The sequence below is a fragment of the Diplodia corticola genome, assembly GCF_001883845.1.
Source record: "Diplodia corticola strain CBS 112549 chromosome Unknown scaffold38, whole genome shotgun sequence".
Classification (NCBI taxonomy): domain Eukaryota; kingdom Fungi; phylum Ascomycota; class Dothideomycetes; order Botryosphaeriales; family Botryosphaeriaceae; genus Diplodia; species Diplodia corticola.
In genome coordinates this window covers 135,143-151,868 of record NW_017971517.1, presented here as the reverse complement: position 1 = coordinate 151,868, position 16,726 = coordinate 135,143, and the positions used below count along the sequence as shown (strand labels likewise).

The window sequence follows — 16,726 nt, the reverse complement described above, 5'->3', positions numbered from 1 at the left end:
CGCCTCGCCGCCAAGTACGTGAGACGTGCCCGAAGCTTTGCTCGCGGCGACTCCACTCGCACCCCCCTGCATCGAGCGTTGACCGCCCCTCCCCACAGACGAGATTCGAGCCCGCCGTTGCTAGTCTGAGGCTTGCTGACATTCCGTTGCCGGCCAGATCTTTGTCCTCCCGCCTCAACACGCTGGTATGGGCTCCATCGTGATTACGAGCAGCGACGTGGTCAACCACTCCTTTCCCTACCAAACCATGTTCGGTGCCGCCGCGCACTCGCACCACCAGCCGCACGAGTCTCAGCGATCGACATCCTCTCGGCCGTCGCACAACGACCATCACGTCTCGCGCACTGCCTCTGCGCCCGTCGACACGCCCATGTCGGACGCCGTGCCACAGCACTACAATCCATCTCAGACACCCTCGCAGCCCCCACCGAGCCCGCGCTTCAAGCCGCAGTCGTCGCAGAAGACGCCTACCCAGGCCGTCGCTGTCCCGCCGGCTCCTCGCCCCGCCGTGCTGCCGTCGTCGTCGGCCCCATCTTCGGCCCAGGCCTCGCCGCGGACCGCCGCCTCGCCGAAACGGATAAAGGTGAAAAGCCTGTCTCACATCCAGAGCTTCGCCGCCGATGAGACCAGCCCTTTTTCGCAGACTCGCGCCGCGCGTCGCGCACGTGAAAATCCCAATGAGGCTGGGCCGCAGTATGAGATCAGCGAGATGCCCGTGTCGGATATCATAGAAATGGTGGCAGGTCTCTTGACCAAGATCACCACCACCAATGACCGCCAGCACGAGCATCTGCACCGGCAAATACCCCCTCCTGAGGGTACCACTGGGCTCAGCCAGCAGACAACCAGCGTTCTTGCTTTCCATGGCAAGAACGTGCCCACAATCTCCATCCTGAGCTATCTCACCCGCATACATAAATACTGCCCCACGACATACGAAGTCTTTCTCAGCCTGCTGGTTTACTTCGATCGTATGACGGAGCGCGTAAACTCCGGGTTGATGCAGAGCCTCCGCCAGGCCAACCAACAGTCCTTGGAGCGTTCCGTGGCCGCCAGCGACGGAAGCCGGAAGAGTTCCGTTTCTATATCCGGAACTACACTTAGCGGATCATCGCCGCGGCCAGAGCAGGTCCAAGCTGCAACGCCTCCGCCATCGGGCTCGCTTGGGAAGCCGGCTAAGCCAGGCGATGCCACTATCAAGGAAGACCATCCGCCATCGCCTCCCCAACAGATAGACCCCCCTCTAGAGTGTGATCCGTACAACCTGTCTCAGTTCTTTGTCGTTGATAGCTTCAACATCCACCGTCTGGTCATAGCCGGTGTGACCTGTGCAAGCAAGTTCTTTTCGGACATTTTCTATACGAACTCGAGATACGCCAAGGTAAGCCTGCCAATCCGACCGGAAAGCCGTAGGGCGAACTGACAAATTTTAGGTTGGCGGATTGCCGCTTGTAGAATTGAACCACCTTGAACTCCAGTTCCTCTTGTTGAACGATTTCCGCCTAGCCGTGCCGCTTGAAGAGATGGAAGCTTACGGGACCATGTTGGTCGAGTTTTATGCACGCGAGGTCGTCGCCCAGCAGCAGCAGCAGCAGCAGCAGCAGCAACAGACTTCTGTGCCTTCTTGAAGTGGGTGGACCTTGAAACATACGCTTTTGCCCGTGTGAAGAACATTGCTGGTAGCTTGCCACCAGACGTGTTGCGGGGCTGTTGAGGGGCCGCCAAGTACTCGGCTATGACCACAACTCGCGGGCAAGACGACAAGCTCGAGGACAAGACGGATACTGAGAAGGCTTGCGTCCTGCCACACCGAGGTTCGAAGGCATCTTGGATGCTGGGTGGAATTCGTCCTACTGAAGTCCTCCGTGATAGAAGCACCTTTTCTGGAGAAGTCCTGCATAGAATTTGTCTTGAGCTTTCTCTCTCACCACCCATGGGGTCATGCTGGCATTCGTCTTCATCCTTCTAGGTCCCTTTGCATCGACTGCCCGAGGCCGCCCTTTAACTATACCCAGCCTGATCTGCTACCTTTCCAACGACCGCAATATTTCATGTTTCTTTTTTTCTTTATTTCTCCTGCTGTCTCGCATGCATATCTTGTCTTCTCTGGACTTTGACGCTTTTTTCATCTCACAGACCGGGGAGCTGGTGGATGCGGTCATGAACCATTCTCGGTGCTTTTTCTTCTGCTGTTGGTCGGAGGGTCTGGCGGTCCATTAATGTCTTTCGCTTATCGTCCAGTGTGTCACGGAGTCATGAGGTTTCCTTCGGTAGAGGTACGAAGGGGAGGTGTCTGGCGTATGCTCTCTTATGAAATGGGCAGAGGATGGCTTCGTCGTTCGTTTTGTTTTGGCAGCGTTTGCAGGCGGCGAATTCTTCACACTTTCCGACAGCAGAGCACGACGGAGGCGAAGTATTATTTTTTCCATGCCTGTGCGGTGCAGACAACAAGTGAAGCCCACGCGTTCCAAGCCGCCGTGACAAGCGTTCGTGGCCTTGGACCGGCTGGCAGTGGGGCCTGCACGTGCCGTGGAAACGGCGGGTCGGAGTGTCAGCCCTATGTCTTGGCTACGTGACTCGTGCGGCCCCAAGCGCTGTCTGTCCTCTTAAGCCTGAGCAGCGCCGGAGCACCTGCACTGTGCCCACCCGTCGACTTGCTGCCGCTACCGGAACAATGATCCAGGCACTGCTACAGGTGCGGCTCCCTTTCGTTTCGCAGTGACATGAGCTTACCGAGTCCCAGCGCCTGGCCCGGTTCCTGGACCGCCCGTTCTTCCCGTGGAAGAATCTCGTCTTGGGCTTCTCTGTTGGCCAGTTCCTCCTCGAAAACTGGCTTCTGTACCGCCAATTCGGCGTCTATCAGCGTACCGCGCGCCCCAAGGCCCTTGAGAATGAAGTGAACCAGGACACCTTCGATAAAAGCCAGGCGTACGGTCGCGCCAAGGCCAAGTTTAGCTTCGTCTCCTCCTTCTTCGGCCAGCTCAAGTCTCTCGCAACAGTGCAGTACAACTGGTACCCCAAGATCTGGGCTCTGACCGGGGTCTGGCTTGCTCGCTTCGCTCCGTCCTTCATCTCGGGAGAGATTGGCCATTCGCTCTTGTTCCTCTTCGCCTTCAGCCTGATCGACACCATCTTTAGCTTGCCCTTCACATACTACCAGAACTTCGTGCTGGAGGAGAAGTTTGGCTTCAACAAGTTGACGGTCAAGCTATGGATTACGGACATGCTCAAAGGCCAGGCTCTTGGCGTTGTCTTCGGCGTGCCCATCATGAGCGCTTTCTTGGCCATCATCAAGAAGACCGGTACCAGTTTCTTCTACTACATCTGGATGTTCATGCTTGCCGTCCAGGTTTCCGCCATCACCATCTACCCGATCCTCATTGTGCCTCTCTTCAACAAGCTGTCTCCTCTTGAGCCCGGCCCTCTGAAGGAGGGCGTTGAGGCTCTCGCGGCCAAGCTGAAGTTCCCTCTTACCGAGCTTCAAGTCATCGACGGGAGCAAGCGGAGCGCCCACAGCAATGCCTATTTCACTGGCCTGCCATGGAAGAAGAAGATTGTCATCTACGACACACTTCTCGAGAAGAGTTCCAACAAGGAGGTCGAAGCGGTTTTGGCGCACGAGCTCGGGCACTGGAGCATGGGTCACACAACAAAGCTGCTCGGAATCAGCCAGTTCCATTTGTTCTACATGTTCGCCCTTTTTTCGGTCTTCATCAACAACCGTTCGCTCTTCGAGTCCTTCGGCTTCCACACCGAGCAGCCCATCCTCATTGGCTTTCTCCTGTTCAACGAGGTCCTGGGCCCGACCGACTCGGTCATCAAGCTCTTGATGAACATCCTGACCAGGAAATTCGAGTTCGAAGCTGGTATGTCCACACCCCACCGAAGGTAATTTCTGCCGCTAACATCCTGTTTAAGATGCGTTTGCAGTCAAGCAGGGGTACACCCAGGAGCTGGCTGGATCGCTCATCAAGCTTCAGATTCAGAATTTGTCAGCAATGGATGCCGACTGGATGTACTCCAGCTTCCACTACTCGCACCCCATCCTAACCGAAAGACTAAGGGCGATTGGCTACAAAGGCGAGAAGGCATCGAAAACCGATGATAGCGAGAAGCCCACGAAGGCCGCTGACCGCGAGCTGTAAGCCTGTGGCGACGGTGCCTTGGAAAATGCCATAGAGTGGGAAATGCATGTACCGGCGTTCGATTGGTAGGATGTAGATGACGAGCAGGACTTCCTCCGCAATTGGTCTCGCCACGTGAGGCACTTGGTCGTGTGAATTCAAGTATATTTCTCCTTGCTTTGCGCCTGACGTCCGTGAAACATGTCGCTCGGGGGCTGTGGTCCATGATCCCGGGCGGGGGTAATTAGGCCTCAGAGTGCGTCTTTCGCTTTGCCTCCCTCTCGAGCTTCTGTTGGCGCTCGCGCTCTTTCTTTGCCTTTTTGCGAGCCTCTTTATCGGTTTTACTCTTGCCGAGTGCTTTTCCGCCACCCTCTTCAACAACCTCGGGAATGTCTCCACCCTCAACAACGGCGGTTGTGCGCTGGCCGATCTCGCCCACTTCGATCCCATCCTCCTGTTGTTCCTGATCGGCCTGCATGCGCTTTTTCGTGTCGTCGATCATTTCGTCCAGCACCATGTCGTCAGACACGTCGGGGACCTCGGGCTTGAGCACCTCGCCCCTCAAACCAGCTTCGACCCGTCGCAGGTCGTGCATAGTGACCCCTCCCTGGGGACCACCGGACAGGGGGTATTGTACGTTGGATGCCGTCAGAATCGCATCCGGGTGGAGGTACGAATTGGATTCGGATTCATTTAGATAGTTCGCGATGAGTTCTTGGGCGGCACCGGTGGAGAGCGGCTTGCTGCCAAGAGTAACGTGCGGGGCATAGGCTTTGAGGCTCATCTCGAAGATCTCGGAGAAATCGAAGAGGGAAAGAAGAGACGGTCCGGGTGTTGCGGTTGTTGCGGGAATTTGCCCGTGGAGGGAAGAAGTCTAGAAAAAATTCTGCCACCGCCTTTGCTGCAGGTCGGCTGGACGAGCTTCGGTCTGCTCTGCGGCTTCCTGCCCTCACCACCGCGCACGCCAACCTTGCCCTCCCGCTCCGTTCGAAATGCAGTGCATCCGCTGCGTACGAGCGATTGCGCGCCCTGCTGTGGCGGCACCGCCGGCATCGGCATTGCGGCCCACATTCGCCGCTGTCCAACAGTATGGACGATCTTGCATGCACTTCATGCTCGCGCATCTACTGACAGAGCCCAGGGTCCGGTCTATCTCATTACTCTCCCTCAGAAGGCCGCAACTGTCCCCTACCAGCGGCGCCATCGCCACCACGCAACCCATTTACATCTCGCCCGCAGCCGCAGACGCGCCCGACGTGCTTCCCAAGGTCTCGTCGCACCCAGCCTTGCAAGGCATCCAAGTGCGGAATGGCCCCAGAGACACGTACAAGCCCACCAACTTAGTGCGCAAGAGACGCCACGGGTTTCTGAGTCGGATACGGACACGCAAGGGAAGGGCCTTGCTGAAGAGGAGAAAGGCGAAGGGAAGGAGCACTCTCAGCCACTGAGCGGGCACGAGCGGAACGTGCGGCTTGAGCGGGAAACCCACGGGAAAGACTGCGTCTGTGGTTGAAGTTGCCCGCAGAGGCTTTGTTCTAGCAGCACATGCACCGGGCAACGGCCCTTACGGGGATGCCGGAGGACAGCATTCCTCAGCGCCGTGTGCGTGCGCGGCAGTTAAAATGTACAATAAATGACGACGAATGTGAATGCGTTCTACAACAACCCCGGCTACAGCGTATGCTGCGAAGCCGCTAAGTTGATGTCAACCGGCGGCGGGGAGCATCGCCGAGGCCCGCGAAGGCAGCCTGCACCGCACAGCACTGTGGCTCACGCACACCAAAGCGGAGTCGGTACCGAGCGGTTGCCTTCCGGAAATCGCATGCTCTCTGCCATGGCCAGGTTCCATGGTTGGCAGGGCGGCGTTCCCATTGGCTGGTGGATGGCGTTGCTGCCCCCAGCGGGGGGCCTCCGGCGCTCCCCAGACAGCAGCCAGCTCCCCTCACACACCTGCAACCTCGTACACACCTGAACCTCCTCCCTCCTCGCCCAGCTTCTCGCCCGGCGCTCCGGAGTCGTCACCAACCACCCGCAAGCTATGGTTTAAACCCCGCGCGCTCTCACCCGACTTCCAACCATGTCTTCTTTCGCGCGCCAGTCCGTAGTGGGCGCGTCCCGCCAGGACGTCCTCTCGTCGCTGCGCGTCACGTCCATGGTCAGCACCAAGCCGGTGCTTCCAGCAGGTACGCCTGGGCCCCCTGCGCGCGCCTGCCCTCCTCTGATGCACTGCAGAACTCATCGCCGCGATTCTGGACTACCTTCCCGTGCCCGACATGATCCGCTTCGCCCGCACCTCGAAACGAATGCGAGAGATGGTCTACGACGATAGCCGGTGGATACAACGGCTCAAGAGCATGGGATGCTGGAACGACCAGGAGGCGAGGAAGCGCTTCGAAGATGCAATGAAAAGAAAGCTCGAGGCACAGCGATCACGAGAGGCGGAAGAGGCGCTGCGAACAGGAGCCATGATCAATGGCAGCGTGAATGGTCTTGCCGGTGGTGGTGGTGGTGGAGCCACTCTTTTCGACGCTGGCGTGGAGGAGGACCGGCTGAGGAGCTCGCATGAGCTCCCCCTCCGTGCGCGCCAAGGCACCATGGACAGCGGCTTTAGCCCGATCGACCCCTCCACCACGAGCTACCGGGATCCCGAGTTCGCGCTCAACGTCTTGTCCAACGTCTGTTCGGCCCGTGGCTTCGCACGGCTTGAGTACGGGAAAATCTATGGATCATTGGCCCCATATTACTTCGACCTGGCCCGGTCGAGGAGCCATATGGATCCAGTCTTGTTCAGGGTGTACAGAGATCCCGAGCAGCAGGCAAAGATGCTGGCACAGATCAAGGTCTTTGCCCGGAGCGACTTCGCGCAAGGCTGCTGGCAGCGGGAGGAGAGGCTCGATACCATGATGGGTCTGTTCGAGAATGCTGCTCTTCGAGAATTCGAGCAGGGCTACGAGGCGCACGACATCGATGGTCGGATGAAGAAATATGCCCAGGTTCTAGTCACGCTCAACGGTGGTGCGGCAGCCATCGACAGCTTCATACACAACCATCCTCTAATGCTCCACAAAGAAAGGCTGGGAGATCCGTTGGACTGCTTGGGTAGTGGCCTCTCGGCTGATAGCATATCACTCAAGCCTTCCCAGAAATTCTTCGAAAGCCTGGCAACGGCGCTGAACGAGCAAGCTTCCCTCATCGATCGAGTATTTCCGCCGTCTGTCGATGTCATGATACCGTTTCTGGAAAGAATAGGCGAAGATGTTGTTTCGGAGTACATCAACCCGCTTCTCGACGAGGCCCACGAGCGCAGCATCGAATCATACTTGACGGCGACCTCTGGACTCTTCGAACAGGCTCTACGCTTCGAGCTTTCACTGCAGTCTACCAAAACATCCGAGGCGACTTTCAAGGAGGATGCGCACCGCGTCGTAGCACGATGCTTCGAGCAGCACATCGACCTGTATCTACAGGACGAACTTGATTACTTCAAGGACAAGGCCAATTCCGACGTGGAAGCGTGGGAGAAGCGGCTACAGGACCAAGAAGCATCGACTGAATCGTTCTTTATGGCCAACGTCAACCGACAAGTGGCCAAGCGAGACTTCCTTACTTCGTTCAAGAAGGTTATCATGATGCCGGTCAGCGTCATGCCCTTTGCCTCAAACAAGCCGGTGGACCAGATATCGGTCAATGGAGACAGCGGCAGCATAAAGAGCCAATCGAGGTCATCCACGCCCGTGCCGATTGAGCGCTCCGGTAGCCCGCGCCCCGGGTCAATGGCGCCCACGTCGGAGCTTTCGGCCAAGGCTGCAATCATGAACTCCCGCCTAGAGGGGATCAAGTCGCTCTTCAGCATAGAAGTGGCGCTGAACCTCGTCCACCTTGCCAAGGGCAGCCTTGAGCGCGTGGCTCTGATGGTGCCGATAGGCGGCCAGTCAGGCGCCGAGTCGAAGGAGCAGTGCGAAGTGATATTCGTTGCGCTGCTGCAAATCCTTGGGTCCGGTCACATCAAGGTTGGATTCGACAAGGCCATCGACCATCTCTCAAAATACAACCCGCGGGAGGTCAGCGAGCATGACCAGCCGGGAGTCCAACCATTGGTCACGTTCCTGGAGCTGGTGAATGTGGGAGACTTGATCCAGCAGATGGTGGATGTGTTCTACCAGCAAGAGTTGGTAGCAACGAAGCTTGCAGAGAGCGACGACTTCCTCAGCCAGGCGGCAAAGGAGAAGAAGCGGTTCGAGCAGATGCTGGACGAGCGAGTGGCGGCCGGGCTGAACAAGGGCATCGACGTGCTGATGGACGAGGTAGAGTATCTCTGCGCCACGACGCAGGACCCGAAAGACTTCAACCCGGGGGCAGGCACGGCGCTCGAAGCGGCGGCGCAAATGTCGGACGTGGGGCCGAGCACGACGGCACGCAGGATCATCGAGCTCGTGTCGTCGCACATCAACATGCTGGTGGGGAGCACGGACAAGACGATGCTGGACGTCTTCAACCAGGAGGTGGGGGTGCGGCTGTTCACGGCGCTTTGCAAGCACATCAAGCGGCAGCGCATCAGCATCGACGGCGCCATCAAGCTTATCAGGTAAGGCAGGCGGGCGGGCGGCTGCGGAGCAGGTTGGATCTGACGTTGACAGCGACATGAACGCGTACCACTCGTACATTGTGACACTGCGGAACAAGTCGCTGAACCAGTACTTCAGCGCGCTGCGGGAGCTCACGCAGATCTATCTGATCTCGGCAAACGACGCGAAGGAGATTGCCACGGTCATCGCGGACGGCGACCGGTACCACGGCATCTTCCGGACCGAGGAGGTGTACGAGTTCGCCGAGCGCAGGGCGGACTGGTTCGTGGTCAAGCGGGACGTCGAGCGGGCAATGTACGGCATAGGCTGCGGCGTCATGTGAAGGGAGGGAGCTGGCATCGGGGGTTGCATAGCGTCGGGAGTCGGGCGTCTGGGGGCACGTGTTTTTGGGAGCTTGGTTTGGTGGACGGCGTCTTCTGGCAGTGACAGCATGAATGCACAGTGCAAGTGACCAGGCTGCGGCAGTGGCTTGATGCGGACGGCGCGGGCTGCGCGGGCTGCGCGGGCTGCAGGAACCGGCGCGTGACGGCGCAGTGTGTGAGACAGACAAGATGGGAGCAGCGAGCGGCCAGCTAGGTAGAGCGGCCAGCGGCCAGCTAGAGCTGCTTAGTCAGGGCCGCCAGCATCACGATTCCCTCTTCCGGATCGACATCGACAGCTCCAGTCCGCCCGCACATCCACCTCCCATCCGCTGTGCACGCCCGCCCGTGTGACGTCCGACGCCTGCCCGCCCCAGCTCCGCGCCCGTCCGCCCGCAGCTGCTGTGCTCGCCCCAGCTTCTCCAGCTTCCCCACGAGCTCGGCGCTGCGCCGGCACCCTCCCGTCCCACGCGCCGTCCGCTGCGAGGACCGCCGCGCTCTGCCGTCTGCAAGCGCTGCCACGCCAGCCTCGCCGCCGACCATCTTCGCAAATCCTCCGCCCAGCTCCTGCCCGCCTCCAGCGCCCCCGCGCTGCTGCCCTGCCGCAGACCCTGCCCGCTCCACCCCCAGCAACCATGCCTCGTACGTGCTCCCTCACCCTCAATTGGCCGACCCGCTCCCTCTCCGCTCCCTCTCCGCTCACACGACGCCCCTCCCTTCTAGTCCCGCCCGAGGTCGAGGCATCCTACACCCTCGTCATCGATGATATCCTGGCCCACAGCGACCTGAACACCGTCTCCGCCAAGCGGATCCGCAAGGGCCTGCAAGCGCGCGTAGACCACGACATAACCCCCGAGAAGGTGAGTCTCCGCCCCCATCTCGCGCCCTCTGCGCCCCGCCTTCCGTCCATTCGCGCGTGCCATGAGACGTTGCGGTGCTGACGCACTTGGCTCCCAGGACGCCATCACCGACCTCATCCTCGCGCGCTTCGACAAGGTCAACTCGGAGCGCAACGGCGTGGCCGCTGACAACGCCGTCACGGGGACCATCGAGCCCGTGCCCGCCGCCGCGGCGCCTGCGACCAACGGCTCGGCACGAGACAACGGCTCCGGCACATCCACCCCGGCCTCGTCCAAGAAGAGGCCGGACCCTGACGAGAACGTCAATGGTTCTGATGTTTCGGACCTTGCCTCCACCCCGCCCAAGAAGAAGCACAAGAAAAGCACGTCTGTAGAGGATGACGCCGCCTTTGCTGCCAGGTTACAAGCCGAGGAAAACGGGCGCGCCAGGTCGACTCGTGGCGGTGGTGCGTCCAGGCGGAAGGCCCCCACCAAGAAGAAGGGCGAGTCTCGTAAGAAGAAGAGCAAGACCAAGATAAACTCCGATGATGATAGCGATCTCGCCAGTGGTAGTGAATCCAAGAAGGAGCCGAAGCGGAACGGGGGCTTCCACGTATGTTCCCCCGGAAATGATCGTGCACATTGGCGGACCTACCTTGCGCGCTAACTTGTCTTCACGCCCAGAAACCGATGATACTTTCCGCACCCTTGTCCGAGCTTCTTGGTGAGACCCAGCTGTCACGTCCGCAGTGTGTCAAGAAAATCTGGGAATACGTCAAAGAAAGGGATCTCCAGGATCCCAATGACAAACGCCAGATTCGCTGCGACGAGCCAATGCGTGCTGTCTTCAAACAGGACCGCGTCCACATGTTCACCATGAACAAGATCCTGAATCAGAATCTTTACGCCACCGACGAGTGACCATAGCCCGGCGGCAGCCAGCGAAGCCGTGGAGGCCGTCTCTAAAATTTCCACACTGGTATATTGATGCGCCATTCCGGAGCCCAAGGACCACATTTGGGCGCCGAGAACTGCCACGAACGATGCTTTCTCTCCGGTCGTCACCTGGACCATTCCAGGCACCGCAGGCGCTGTTGGTGTCTGCGGCCGACCTCGAAGCACTAAAATAAGTCGAAACTTCTCACCAATCTCTTCGACTTTTTTTTTGTTAATTTGTTGGTTTTCTTTTTTTTTTTGGCTTTTCATTTTCAATAGCATGGCGACTGGCACAGGTACGGAGTTTTGGACTATTGGCCTCGTTATTTTACTCTCCTTCTCGTTTCATGTGATGGTGGCCGCTCCCGAAGTGCGGGGAACTATTGAACTGCCCGAGTGCTATGTTCCCCTTTTCCTTGACTTTGTTCAGCCATGACAGCATCGCCTCATTTGATCCTGACGCCGAGGAAAGCTTCTTGAAACCGGTGTCGAACAGTACTTGGCCCATCATGACGACCACAGGGACATTGGAGTTTATTTGAGAGAAGGGCGGGAGTGGCCGCCAAAAAACAAAAAAGAGATTCCCGCACGTGAACATGCCTCATCGGCCGTTGGTCGAGAATACAAAATAGGTCGGCGATTGTTACTGGCTCATTTGCATGCGATCAAGCAGAATCGAGGCAGCTGCTTGGCCGGTACGGATTAGGTGACAAACACCTGATCCGCAAACGGCGATGTTTCATTTTTGGTCATTATTTTTATTTTTAGAGACGACACTACGGCAGAAGGAACAGCGTTGAAGAGGGAGGGTCTGGGCTTGGTCTTGCGGACGGACGGACGGACGGGATAAAAGTAAATAGCTGGGGCACGCGATGGGAAAACCATTATGTATGCTCGCTCCCAGAGTTGTTCAGCTTTGTTTTCCATCTTGGGCAGCGCCCATGGTGGCTTCTTCCTCTATGCACAGACATCACAACAGCGCAGCGATGAAGCAACAACTGAAATCTAATCGGGCGAAATCGCGACACAACCGCAACTCCTGTTGCGTTAGGATAAGTCATCGATCACGGTCTACTTTGTAGAGGTGCATGGCAGTCCAATAATCTTACATATGTCAAAATAGGAAGTTTCCTCCTGTTAGGCCCTTTTGTCGCGGTGATCGACCAAGCCTCATAATACATGTAGTGAAAGGAGCCTTGTTGCCCAAGTGTAAAAAGTACAGTGCCCCAATGAAACACACGCCCCAGCCTCATGCTCCGTGTAAAGTGCCAACTTGGGTCTTCAAGCAATGAATGTCGGCGCTCGCAGCAACGACTAATCCTTCAAGCGCTTGCTTCCCGAGCAGCGTCGTAATTGCTATGACCGGGGTATTCCCAATTTTCCGTTCCCCAAATTTTCTTTGCCTGCAGAACCAATCGATAAAAAGAAAAGGGGCAGAGTACAAGTAATGAAAGGCTACACCGTCGAGTCGAGTAGAGGAAGTTCTGCAGTTTCATCTGATCGCACATTCCAGCCTTTTGTAGGCCTCATCCGATCGGTACGAGTTAAGCTGGCAATCTAAGCCTCAGGTACCGTGAACTGGAAATCTTCTTCCTCATCAGCAATATCGAAGGCGGAAATTCCGGACTGTGCCCGGCTGAACCAGTCATTGTCATCCACCCGATCGGTCAAGCGTAGGTTGCGAAGCGCCATCTCCCGAATCATCTCCATCTCTGGGTCATCGTTCTCGTCCTGAGACCAAGCATCGGCAGCGGTCGTCGTATCCAACTCGTGGCGAGACCGAACTGAACGAGAACGCAAGGGTCCTGCGGAGCGTGCACTTGTAGTGATAGCACTTTGAGCCAGACCCGTGGTACCCTGAGAAACGGAACGCTGCTGGTTACCGGAGGACACACACAGCGGCTTGCGGATAGAAGTGCCGATCGCACGGCCCTTCCCGTAGCCTAGGGTTGTACGTGAGGCAGCCGTGGCAGCCTGGTATCTCATGCTGGAGGGGTTCGAAGGCTTCGGCATGGCTGGTGCCGGCGGCTTCTGTCGCGCTTGAGCAGTAGCCGGAGGCGTAGTAGTGGATAAGGCAGAGCGGGAACGCGTGTGGGCTCGCATAGAGGCGGTGGAATTATTGCTGTTTGCGAGGGCGGAGGCAACGGTCCGAGACGTCGCCACGGCTGGCCTTGAGGTTGCGGCTACACTCAGTGGCCGGCGAGTAGTGGCGGCGGTGGACTTGGACGTGCTCGCAACACTTGCTGGCCGAGTTGCAGCAGGCTGGGGCTTGGGCGCGGGCTTCAACGCAGGAGCAAACCCGAAGAGCTCGCGTTCATCGTCGGTCAACGGTCCAAGGGTTTCTTCGATGTTCTTCTGGAGCATTGCCTCGTGGCTAGCGTTAATCTTGGCCTTTTGCTCGGCAATGCGCTTGTCAGAAAGGTGGACGCCATCATCATCGACCGGATCGTAGTAGACTTGGTAGGTGCCACGCATGAGATTCTGTCCCTCGAGCTGAGGGTACTGCATATCGGACGGCCAGTCCTCGGGGTCATCGGGGAGTGCTACAAAGGTCCATGAGCTCACAGTGCACCAGTGAAGTGCGACCGACAGGAAGGAGGCTTACGAATCTCTCGGGGCGGCATGTACTCAATGTCACGCTCCTCATCATTGGCAAGCTCCAAGGCCGGCGAAGCCTGGTGGACCTTTACCTTGACACGACGGAGCCGCGGGTCGCTGCTCTTCACGCCGGTTTTCTCAGAGGCTGGCTCCGTCTGTGGGGCGGGAGTTGCAAAGGCAGCTGCCTTGGCGTTGGTCGTTTTCATGCCCAACGGAGCACGCATACGGGGACCTGGCAGTGTCCGTTAGCCGACGGCGCGCAAGACAGTCGGGCTTCGCTGCGACCCACCTGCAGGCGTGACGAAGGCATTGCTGTCTGGCCCGGCGCCTTTCTTGCCGGGAGGTAGCAATTGGTTCTCGGCACCCTTGGTGGTTGCGTTCAAGGCGGCCTTGCCCGCGCGGGTGGTGCCATTCTCGTCGTTGAGCGCGACCTTAAATGGCGTCTTGGGGACTTTGTTGGCGGGCGTCTTTGCAGCGAAAGCTCTAGTGCCGGCATTGAGAGGCTTCGCGGCAGCCGCCTGCTGGTGGGCGGCGGCGATGTTCTCACGGTCTGCGTGTGCGGCAAGCATTGTTGCAGGAAGATGGTGGCATGGACGGCAGTCGGCGATGTGGGGTGGAGGTGCGGATGTGGTCGCTGGACTGTTTACACTGCGGCCCGGCATGCGGTCGCAGCAGCAACGGGCAACGGGGCGCGGGCCCGGCAGGCGCAGTGCGACAGGCGCCCCCTGGCAGCCCCCTGGGCCTGCATCTGCACCAGCGCCTCACCGCCCGCGCGCCGCGACGAACAACGCACTACCTTCTGTCACCTTCCGCTCCACCACCGCATCCCATCTACCTCTGCCAACGGCCTTGCACCCTCAACCGCCCCGCGCATCCTATACCCATTTCTGCACATCCCAGTCCTCTGCTCAGCCCATCATGGACGCCATCAAGAAGGTGAGCAACCCCCTCTTTTTACCCCTCCAGGGCCTCCGAGTAATCACAAGCTCGCCCGCCCGCCCCCGGCCGCGCCCAACCCCGCCGGCGCCGTCTACGGACGAGTCGCGCTAACGACAGCTGCTGTCCAGCGCATGAACGCCCTCCGCATCGAGGCCGACGAAGCCACTGCCAAGGTCGAGGAGCTGTCCTCGGACAAGAAGCGTCTGGAACAGGAGAACCTGGCCAAGGAGCAGGAGATTACCTCGCTCGCCCACAGGAACCAGCTGCTCGAGGGCGAGGTCGAGAAGCTCGAGACCCACCTGAAGGATGCCAAGGCCATCGCCGACGACAGCTCCCAGGCGGGCACCCACAACGAGTCGCTGACCCGACGGGTGCAGCTGCTCGAGGAGGAGGCTGAGGAGGCGGACAAGAACCTGCGCGAGACGAACGAGAAGTACGTCACCTTTCTGACCCCGAAGCGTTTCTGGTTCCAGTGCGTGCGCACATGCAAACGTCGTTGTCGTTCCACTTACAATTCCACCCCACTACTTGTCCCCCACCGTGCTGACAGGCTTCCGACAGGCTCCGTCAGACCGACGTGCGGGCAGGCCACTACGAGCGCAAGGTGCAGGCTCTCGAGGCCGAGAGGGACCAGTGGGAGGCCAAATACGAGGAGATGGCCAAGAAGTACGCCGACACCAAGAAGGAGCTGGACGACTTCGTCAACGAGATTGGCAACATCTAATTCCATTCCCGGCGTCTGCCTCCTTTTCAACAACAATTTTATCATCACAACGAGCGAACTTCAATGGTTGGCACACTGTTCTCAGCGTTAGAACTGGGTGGGAGTAGGCGGTGCAGTTGTCACGCAGGCCTTGCGGCCCTGCATTTCTCTGTTGGTAGTTCCTCCTCAGTGACATAGCAACCCTCTACCCCTGACTACCTGGCTGTCTGTCGTGCTTGTTTGGAACCACCATGGAGTCGTAACTCAAGCTACTTACCCAGTGGCGTTTCCGCCGTTATGATCTTCGTCTGAATGCTGGACCGATGAGCCCCCTCCCTACCGCCACCTCTATTTCCCTTTCGCCTTCCGTGCCTGGGCCTGCGTCCTGCTTTTCGCCTTCTGCTTGTCTCGCGTTACCTTTCTCTCCGCCTTGCTCTCATACCGGAATTTCTTCTTCTTCGGCTTGTCGGTCTTCGGTCTCTCCTTGGTCCACACCCGCTTCCCGTTCGCCTTCTTTGCGTCCGCCTCCCCTCCCGCCTCGTTTGTTGCATCCCGACCTTCCACATCCTCGTCCTCTCCATCCTCTTCGTCATCCTCATCGCCGGCCGGCCTTTTCTTGAAGCCGTCCCGGTCGATGTCCACCGTCTCGACCGTCACCGTAGTGTACTTGTCCTCGTCAACGTATTCCTCCTCGCGGTCCACGACATCCTCATGCTTCTGCTCCTCACCACCCTCCTCGATACCGTTCCATTCCCCTCCCTCGTCACCTTCGTCGTCCGAAGAAGATTGAAGATCGGGATTCGCCTCCTTGAGCATGCGATTGACTTCGGCGACATGGCGTTCGAGGTCCTCCTTGCGTTGTTGTCGCAGCTGCGATTAAAGGAATACCATCAGTATGCTTGCTCAAAAAAAAAATAGAGGAAGAAACGTGACCGGCGTGGGCAAAATAGAGTTCCGCCGTCCCGAAGCTCGAGGCAGACCCGACTGCAGATATGACGGTTGCGCGTACGAGGCAAACAGCGAGCAGGGAACGTGCCCGACGGCTCTGTAGACAGGCAAGAAGGAAAAGGCAAGAACAGCCAAAGGCGCTCGGAGGGGAGAGAAAAAAAAAACAAGCCGAAAGCAGAGCGGGTTGCGGAAATCTCACCTCTTTTCTCTGCGCGACGCGTTCCTCCTTCTCGCGCTTGACGGCCTGCTCCTGCGCGTGCTTGATGCGGGCCTGCTTGCGCTTGTGGAAGCCCGTCAGGTACTCGGCGCGCGCCGAGTTGTCAAAGGTGATCTCTTCGGGTCGCTCGGTCGTCTTTGAGCGTTTGCGGGGAGGCGGCGCCATGGCTGCTGGACGCGCGCGGCCTGCAGTGGAGCGCGGGAAGGAAAATTTTCGGCGGTGCGACTTTTTGTCTTGCGGTCCGGGCTTGTGGACAGTCGTCGGACAGGTCAAGCGAGCGCGAGTTCAGGGTCGCGGGGCGGGGGGGGGACGTGTAGGGTAATGTGCACGGCTGAGCGGGTTTGCAGACTGGGTTGATCAGGACGTGGGCGCTGCGGAACTCCGCAATGGAAAAGTTCACGAACGCTGACTCGCCAAATCGCGGAGAGGCTAGCGGTGCCGAGTCATGATCGTGCATCACAACAGGCCGCAAAACAA

At 58.5% G+C, this 16,726-nt stretch overlaps 8 protein-coding genes across 8 annotated transcripts; 5 read left to right on the top strand and 3 right to left on the bottom strand.

The window, feature by feature from the left end:
- Window positions 1–187: 187 nt before the first annotated feature.
- On the top strand, window positions 188–1,628 carry BKCO1_3800055 (cyclin-dependent protein kinase complex component; the record flags this gene model as incomplete). The annotated part of the gene is made up of 2 exons (XM_020275266.1): window positions 188–1,381; window positions 1,434–1,628. 2 exons carry the CDS (start codon window positions 188–190, stop codon window positions 1,626–1,628), a joined length of 1,389 nt encoding a protein of 462 aa, XP_020128638.1.
- Window positions 1,629–2,674: 1,046 nt separating this feature from the next.
- BKCO1_3800054 (prenyl protease ste24) lies at window positions 2,675–4,145 on the top strand (the record flags this gene model as incomplete). Its single annotated transcript, XM_020275265.1, has 3 exons — window positions 2,675–2,695; window positions 2,744–3,866; window positions 3,919–4,145. The coding sequence occupies 3 exons, from the start codon at window positions 2,675–2,677 to the stop codon at window positions 4,143–4,145; spliced, it is 1,371 nt and encodes a 456-aa protein (XP_020128639.1).
- Window positions 4,146–4,368: 223 nt separating this feature from the next.
- On the bottom strand, window positions 4,369–4,908 carry BKCO1_3800053 (uncharacterized protein; the record flags this gene model as incomplete). The annotated part of the gene is made up of 1 exon (XM_020275264.1): window positions 4,369–4,908. One exon carries the CDS (start codon window positions 4,906–4,908, stop codon window positions 4,369–4,371), a length of 540 nt encoding a protein of 179 aa, XP_020128640.1.
- Window positions 4,909–6,201: 1,293 nt separating this feature from the next.
- On the top strand, window positions 6,202–9,032 carry BKCO1_3800052 (secretion pathway protein sls2 rcy1; the record flags this gene model as incomplete). Its single annotated transcript, XM_020275263.1, has 3 exons — window positions 6,202–6,307; window positions 6,357–8,709; window positions 8,762–9,032. 3 exons carry the CDS (start codon window positions 6,202–6,204, stop codon window positions 9,030–9,032), a joined length of 2,730 nt encoding a protein of 909 aa, XP_020128641.1.
- A 672-nt stretch (window positions 9,033–9,704) lies between these two features.
- BKCO1_3800051 (swib mdm2 domain protein) lies at window positions 9,705–10,829 on the top strand (the record flags this gene model as incomplete). The annotated part of the gene is made up of 3 exons (XM_020275262.1): window positions 9,705–9,929; window positions 10,027–10,521; window positions 10,593–10,829. 3 exons carry the CDS (start codon window positions 9,705–9,707, stop codon window positions 10,827–10,829), a joined length of 957 nt encoding a protein of 318 aa, XP_020128644.1.
- Window positions 10,830–12,401: 1,572 nt separating this feature from the next.
- BKCO1_3800050 (uncharacterized protein) lies at window positions 12,402–14,011 on the bottom strand (the record flags this gene model as incomplete). Its single annotated transcript, XM_020275261.1, has 3 exons — window positions 12,402–13,387; window positions 13,450–13,674; window positions 13,732–14,011. The coding sequence occupies 3 exons, from the start codon at window positions 14,009–14,011 to the stop codon at window positions 12,402–12,404; spliced, it is 1,491 nt and encodes a 496-aa protein (XP_020128642.1).
- A 349-nt stretch (window positions 14,012–14,360) lies between these two features.
- Window positions 14,361–15,105, top strand: BKCO1_3800049 (actin lateral binding protein; the record flags this gene model as incomplete). The annotated part of the gene is made up of 3 exons (XM_020275259.1): window positions 14,361–14,378; window positions 14,510–14,853; window positions 14,943–15,105. 3 exons carry the CDS (start codon window positions 14,361–14,363, stop codon window positions 15,103–15,105), a joined length of 525 nt encoding a protein of 174 aa, XP_020128686.1.
- A 327-nt stretch (window positions 15,106–15,432) lies between these two features.
- Window positions 15,433–16,414, bottom strand: BKCO1_3800048 (protein required for cell viability rrp17; the record flags this gene model as incomplete). Its single annotated transcript, XM_020275258.1, has 2 exons — window positions 15,433–15,954; window positions 16,232–16,414. The coding sequence occupies 2 exons, from the start codon at window positions 16,412–16,414 to the stop codon at window positions 15,433–15,435; spliced, it is 705 nt and encodes a 234-aa protein (XP_020128685.1).
- Between the last annotated feature and the right edge of the window lie 312 nt (window positions 16,415–16,726).